Raw genomic sequence first — 7,752 nt, 5'->3', positions numbered from 1 at the left:
CATTTAAAAAAAAGAGAGCTAGATTCAAATATTTCAGATGTAAAGGGAAAGTCCAGAAATATTCCACAAGCAGAGTCCTCCACTCCTCTGCCCGCAACAGAATTCCTTATTCCACCAGACTTGAAATTTTGGGCTTAGATAACTTAGAGCAGTGATGGCGAACCTTTTTTGGTTCGCTTGCCAAAGGGGGGGGGGGGTGTTGTGTGCTAGCATGCGTGCACATGCCACACCCCTTCCCTCTTCCCCCCACCACCGCGCATGTGCACAGGCCTTTCTGAAGCCGGGTAGGCAGGGGTGGGTTTATACTGGCATGGCCCAGGGAGCGGCACCAATATGAACCCACCGGTTTCTTGTGATTTTCCCCCCCAGCGTCTCCATGTCCCCTTGTGATATTTTCCTTCCTGCCCATGCGCAGAAGCGAAATCGCAGTGTGGCGCATACCGGGTAGCAACCTGATACTGTTACAAACATACACAAACATTATATAAAACGTTTATAGTATGTAGCAGGCATATTCTAAAAACTGTTACATAGAAACATAGAAGTCTGACGGCAGAAAAAGACCTCATGGTCCATCTAGTCTGCCCTTAGGATGGATATATGTTTATCCCAGGCATGTTTAAATTCAGTTACTGTGGATTTATCTACCACGTCTGCTGGAAGTTTGTTCCAAGGATCTACTACTCTTTCAGTCAAATAATATTTTCTCATGTTGCTTCTGATCTTTCCCCTAACTAACTTCAGATTGTGTCCCCTTGTTCTTGTGTTCACTTTCCTATTAAAAACACTTCCCTCCTGGACCTTATTTAACCCTTTAACATATTTAAATGTTTCGATCATGTCCCCCCTTTTCCTTCTGTCCTCCAGACTATACAGATTGAGTTCATTAAGTTAATTGTTAATTAACTTAATTAACAATTATGTTAATTCAAGTACTGCTAAACTGACATAACCCTATCTCTCTAGGATGATCGCATTTTCCCCACTGAAGCTATGGCTATTTCTGACTATATTTTGTGAAATTGTTTCATTTAACTTCACAACGTATAGACAGGTTGATTCGTAATTTGGATTGGGAAAATGTGACCACCCTAGACCAAGCCAAGTCCAAAAATTCCAGGGATTTTCTAGAAGCGTAGCAAACTGACAAATCAGCCATCAACAGACACATAGACATTAACAACATTTACATATACTGTAGTGCAAAAGAGACAATCAACCAGCCCAAAAGAGGAGAAAAAAACTCCAGAAGTTCTCCACCAGCAATCAGCATCCAGATCAACATAGATTATTGATTGATTGATTGATTGATTGATTGATCGATTGGATTTCTATACAACATATAATAAAAAACAATAAAATACAAACCCAAATCCAATTAATTAAACTAGATAACTAACCTAAGACCCCAATATTTTAAAATCAACATATACATTCAGACTAATTAATTAATTAATTAATCAATCAATTAATTAATTAATTAATTAATTAAGATGAATTCCAAGGTTAACATCAGACCAACAATTAAGTAAGCAATACCCCAATCAGGAAACTGCCAAAGAAACCAACAGTAAACAGCCCAACCAAAGAACCTCTAAGACCACCCCAAGCAACACTAAGTGGGCAAGACATTAGGATACAAACTGACAGCAAATCACACTCCTACTAGGACTGATGATGTTACCTAGTTTGGGCAATGAAACGTCTGCAAGAAAACAAGCAAGCTCAGAGAGTACCAAGATCCTTCATTTCAACCCTGAGCTACAAACATTTATTGCTACAGCAAACATTTGGGGTGTGGGGAGAATCAATGTCATAGAAACATAGAAGATTGATGGCAGAAAAAGACCTCATGATCCATCTACTCTGCCCTTATGCTATTCCCTGTATTTTATCTTAGGATGGATGCTGTGGTTAGCTCTGGCCCAGCTCCTGCCCCAAGCAATGTGGAGGTGGATGTGGGGGAAACATCCACATGCTGCAGGCCTGTTTTGCTCCCGATGGAATCTGCCGACGAAGCCTCCTCTGACCAAGGAAGCATGAGTGATGGGGAAGAGGGGAGTTTGGCAGACAGCCCAGGAGGAGATCAATCATCTGTATCATCCTTGGATTCTGAACAAGAATTAATGACACATCCACGCATGCGTAGAGTGATGCATAGGAGACAACAACTGAAGGATTATTACAAGAGAAAATGAGGCCACCTGTGGTTGGGTGGGGCTGCTGAAATTAGTGCTACAGATAAAAGTGCAACCTGGTGTTTTAGGCTCATGGCAGTTTATCTGATTCATTGTTTCGTCAAGATTGTGGTTTTTCTGCTGTTCAAGATTGTGTGTGGACTCTCTGGACTTTAGAATTGGACTCAATTTCCCAGTTATTGGGTGAGCAATTGGATTGCATTTAACCTGTGCCTTGTGTGTACCAGAAAATCCCTTTGACATTTAAAAAGCGAGCTGTTTCTGTTTTTCTGTTGATAAAAACTTTTGGGTTTTTCTTTTATCGGGTGGTGTGTGTCTTCCTGGACTAATTACCCTGTAATTACGGGCGGTTGAAACACGCTGGCAGAACAGATGGATATATGTTTATCCCAGGCATGTTTAAATTCAGTTACTATGGATTTACCAACCACGTCTGCTGGAAGTTTGTTCCAAGCATCTACTACTCTTTCAGTCAAATAATGTTTTCTCACGTTGCTTCTGATCTTTCCCCCAGCTAACCTAATCTTGTGCCCCCTTGTTCTTGGGTTCTCTTTCCTACTGAAAACACTTCCCTCCCGAACTTTTTTAAACCCTCTAACATATTTTAATGTTTTGATCATGTCCTCCCTTTCCCTTCTGTTTTCCAGACTATACAGATTGAGTTCATGAAGTCTTTCCTGATAAGTTTTATGCTTAAGACCTTCCACCATTTTTGTAGAAGGTCTTAAGCATAAAACTCAGATGGTTTAGGTTCCATAACTACGCTTGTGCAAGTTACAAACATCCCAAAAGAAGGAAACCTTAGGTTTTTGCACATTTGTAGGAGTCCTAAGAATGCCTTTCCTTCTGGCTGTTTAAGGAAGGCAAAATAATCTATTCCTTCATATATATATAATATATATATATATTGGACATACCTTTGCCAAGTGTTCGTGAATATCCATCAGACTTGGCCGGTTCATTTTGGCTCCTCGGATGCTTCCAGTGTTCTGGTAATAATCAATTTTTGGCACAACATCCATGGTGTTATGTCCAAAGGTTTTGAGGTAATATGTGTTACTGTGCGTGTCGTAGGGATGAAAGCTTCCCTCTGTTTTGGTAGTGTCGCCATTTTGGAAGAAACGGTCGTATCTTTCTTGGGTTCGAGACTTGAAGCTGATGTGGAGTCTTTTGGTGGCATCTTTGGCGAAAGAGGTCTCTTCATAACGTTGTGAGTCAGGGTCTCCCTGAGAGTGAATTGAGTTCTCGTTGCTTTCGTTAATGACGTTAACCTGAAATCTATGCAAATGCGGGTCCAAGAATACATTTGTAGAATTATTCATTGACATGGTTGTGGATAACCGGTCTTTATTTCACTGATATCGCTGTTCTGTGTTGTCAGACTATTTTTTTCCAAAAGGCAGCAGGGTTGTCTAGATGATCTTTTGTGATTCACAAGAGGACTATTACAGAGTGTGGGAAAAATTGTACAATTGGGTGGAAATTAAAAAAAAATACATAGTAAATAGAATTGTAAAAGATTAACTTTTTATGCATATAGGAAACTGTAAATGTTTAATGTTGTTTGTATGGTGTTTAAATGTTTGTATGTTAAATAAAATCAATTAAAAAAAGAATGTAAATATAAGGATGTCGACCTACCTGATATCACGATGTAAATATTTAGAAATAAAAAACTAATAAAAATAATATAAAAAATAGGTCAATTTTAATGTTTCATAGGGTAAATATCGATAAATATAACCCATACCAGTGATTTTCAACCTTTTTTGAGCCGCGGCACATTTTTTACATTTACGAAACCCTGGGACACATTGAGCGGGGGGGGGGGGCTAAAAAAAGTTTGGACAAAAAAATTCTCTCTCTCTTCCTCCCCTTCACTCTATTTTTTTCTCCCTCCCTTTCTCTCCCTTCCTTTCTTTCTCTTCCTTCCTTCCTCTTTTTTGCTCTCTTTCTCTCTCCCTCCCTCCCTCCCTCTATGTCTTTCTCTCTCTCTCCTTCCCTCCCTCTCTTTCTCTCTCTCTTGTTTTCTTTCTCTCTTTCTCTCCCTTTCTCTCTCTCTTTCTTTCTCTTGTTCTCTCTTGCTTTCTTTCTCTCTCTCTTGCTCTCTTTCTCTCTCTCTCTCTCTCTTACTTGCTTTCTCTCTCTCTTGCTTTCTTTCTCTCTTTCTCTCCCTTTCTCTCTCTCTTGCTTTCTCTTGTTCTCTCTCTCTCTCTTGCTTTCTTTCTCTCTCTCTTTCTCTCTCTCTCTCTCTCTTACTTGCTTTCTCTCTCTCTTGCTTTCTTTCTCTCTGAGCTTCGCGGCACACCTGACCATGTCTCGCGGCACACTGGTTGAAAAACACTGACCCATACAACGAAAAACTCATTTATGGTACACCACATTTCAAAAAGTGGGGAGTTGTCCTGAGATTTTAAAAAATTAAAGATGTTTAAATGATGCTCAGATGCTGCTCCGAAGGAGAAATCTTTAGGTAGGAATTTAAAGAGCAAGGAACTCTGGTAACAAATGACTATTAAGCTGAAGATTGTAAGCAACAGCCTGGAACAAGAGATTATGGAGAAGAAAAATGAAAAGGGTTCCAGTCATTTATTAATCTGACATCCAAGCAGGGAGGGAAAAAGACACCAGTTTGCTTGTTAGAAACCTACTATAGCACACAAATGCCCACATTCAGATTTCTAGAGCATGTGTGAACATTCGAACACCCAGCTTGTCTGGTGCAAATTTAAGCGTGATAAAAATTGTACCAAGTTCAAAAATTGTACTTTAGCATTCCGCCCTGAGACTTCAAAGAAGGGTGGCATACAAATCTTATTATTATTATTATTATTATTATTATTATTATTATTATTATTATTAATAGTCCAAAGTGCAGACTCTGTAAAGAAACAGATGAAACAATCGATCACATACTCAGCTGCTGCAAAAAGATCGCACAAACTGACTACAAGCATAGACATGATGCTGTGGCACAGATGATCCACTGGAACTTGTGCCGGAACAACCATTTACCAGTGTCAAAGAACTGGTGGGATCATAAGCCCGAAAAAGTGGTCGAAAATGAGCAAGCAAAACTACTGTGGGACTTCCGACTTCAGACTGACCGAATTCTGAAGCATAACACACCAGACATTGTGATCGTGGAGAAAAAGAAAGTATGGATCATCGACATCGCAATCCCAGGGGAGAGCAGAATTGAGGAGAAGCAGCTAGAGAAATTAGTGAAATACGAGGATCTAAAAATCGAGCTGCAACGACTCTGGCATAAGCCAGTGAAAGTGGTCCCAGTGGTACTTGGCACGCTGGGCGCAGGGCCAAAGGATCTCAGCGGACATTTGAAAACCATCGGAATTGACAAAATCTCCATCTGTCAATTGCAAAAGGCCGCTTTACTGGAATCGGCAAACATAATCCGCCGCTATATCACGCAGTCCTAGGTGCTTGGAAAGCGCCCGACTGGTGAGGAAATATGAAATCCAGCATAGTGATCTCGTTTGCTGTGTTGTACTGACATAATAATAATAATAATAATAATAATAATAATAATAATAATAATAATAATAATAGTAATAGTAGTAATAGTAGTAGTAATAGTAGTAGTAGTAATAATAATAATAATAATAATAATAATAATAATAATAATAATAATAATAATAATAATATGCGTCAGTTGAAGCCCATCGTCTCAAGAGTTTGATTGATATCGCTTACACTTTAACCAACTCGATTGTTGGGATTTTTTAAAACGTGAAAATGTGGTCTGGTTCTTCCCATTAAAAAAAGTTTATTTGTTATGGATGAGCTGTTTTCGAAATAGGGAGGTTTTCGAACATAAATTAGGAACGACTTGTAATCCTAGCTGGAAATGAAATACATTTAAAAAAAACACCTTACCTCTTAACCAACTATTGGCACTAAGTGTGTTTTGCTGCAGCTCTTCGTCTCAAAAGTATATTCAGGCTAGGTATAAAATCAGCTACCATATCCAAAATAGTTTTAGCTGCTTCTGGCGCTCTGTTAAACGAAGCAGTAGTTTCATTTCTTATTTAGGGGGTGAAATTTAAGCGTATTTCGCTGTGGACCGTATTCTACTGGTCTCTCTATAAATTAACAAGGAAATCAGCCAATCCTAGAATCCAGCAGACAAGCCTTGGTTACCCCTAGCCGCGAGGAATATTTCAGCCTGTTAAATATTAGCTTGTAATGAACTCATTAATACTTGGAATGGTAGAAGTGCAATCTTGCATTGGTCTCTTACGGAAAGTCAGTGGATCTAATGAAAGTCATTTACATGCTCATCAATACCCTAACTGCTACTGTTTTAAGTTTATAAATGACAGATGAAGCAGCAACACCATATTCCCAAGCAGTCATGCGCTACTGAAATAACTTTTATGCAGCAGTGTGAAAAACTCCTTAAATATTCATGGGGATATATTTTATTTTTACCCTTGAAGCAGAGAAAGGTCTTGGGTAGCTATTATATTCTCCAGGCTCGGTTTTAGCAATGTGTTGCTGGGAATCAAAAAAAAATGTTTGTGACATTGATTTGGAGACTTCGGCCTGCCATGCTTTATTCTTTAGAATGTATTCTTGCTGTGGGGACTTGGGAGGCGCTGTGGCACAAGGGATGGAGAGATGTAGCCATATCAACAAATTCGTTCTAGATTCTCAAGGTCATCTTTTGTTCAGTACCTGGCCGGAAGTTGATTTATTTATTTATTTATTAGATTTGTATGCCGCCCCTCTCCGAAGACTCGGGGCGGCTAACAACAATATAAAAAGACAATGTAAACAAATCTAATATTAAAAGACAATCTAAAAAAAACCCCAATTTAAAGAACCATTCATACATACAAGCATACCATGTATAAATTCTATAAGCCTAGGTGGAAGGGAAATTTCAATTCCCCCATGCCTGACGACAGAGGTGGGTTTTAAGGAGGGTGGGGGAAACTCTGATACATGGGGGGAGCTGGTTCCAGAGGGTCAGGGCCACCACAGAGAAGGCTCTTCTCCTGGGTCCCACCAAATGACATTGCTTAGTCGACGGGACCCGGAGAAGGCCAACTCTGTGGGACCTAACTGGTCGCTAGGATTCGTGCGGCAAAAGGCAGTCCTGGAGATATTCTGGTCCGATGCCATGAAGGGCTTTATAGGTCATAACCAACACTTTGAATTGTGACCGGAAATTGATCGGCAACCAATGCAGACTGCGGAGTGTTGGTGTAACATGGGCATGCCTTGGGAAGCCCATGATTGCTCTCGCAGCTGCATTCTGCACGATCTGAAGTTTCCGAACACTTTTCAAAGGTAGCCCCATGTAGAAAGCATTACAGTAGTCGAACCTCGAGGTGATGAGGGCATGAGTGACTGTGAGCAGTGAGTCCTGTCCAACGTGATAAACTTGTGGGTCTGGGAGAAAGGGAATGAACTTTAAATTGGGTGGAGAAACCCTCGTAGATTTAGATTCGGGTTTCTCCGAGATGTGCCAACATAAGTCTGCTAAAAAAAGTGGAACTTTGAGGAACACTTTGCTTTGGACTCTGAT

General features: G+C 40.0%; 1 protein-coding gene across 2 annotated transcripts in view; it reads right to left on the bottom strand.

The window, feature by feature from the left end:
* SLC12A1 (solute carrier family 12 member 1) overlaps positions 1 to 6,228 on the bottom strand; it is a 68,742-nt gene extending 62,514 nt beyond the window's left edge. For both annotated transcript variants that reach the window (XM_070763306.1, XM_070763307.1), the window contains exons 1-2: positions 6,096 to 6,228; positions 3,116 to 3,640 (exon numbers count right to left, since the gene is read on the bottom strand). In XM_070763306.1, coding sequence (XP_070619407.1) covers positions 3,116 to 3,526 — 411 coding nt within the window. In that variant the 5' untranslated portion in view covers positions 3,527 to 3,640; positions 6,096 to 6,228. The remainder of the gene's footprint in view (positions 1 to 3,115; positions 3,641 to 6,095) is intronic.
* Positions 6,229 to 7,752: the final 1,524 nt, after the last annotated feature.

The sequence above is a fragment of the Erythrolamprus reginae genome, chromosome 10, assembly GCF_031021105.1.
Source record: "Erythrolamprus reginae isolate rEryReg1 chromosome 10, rEryReg1.hap1, whole genome shotgun sequence".
In the NCBI taxonomy this organism is placed as follows: Eukaryota; Metazoa; Chordata; class Lepidosauria; order Squamata; family Dipsadidae; genus Erythrolamprus; species Erythrolamprus reginae.
Note: the sequence above shows the minus strand (reverse complement) of the source record. Positions and strands in the feature narration are given on the sequence as shown.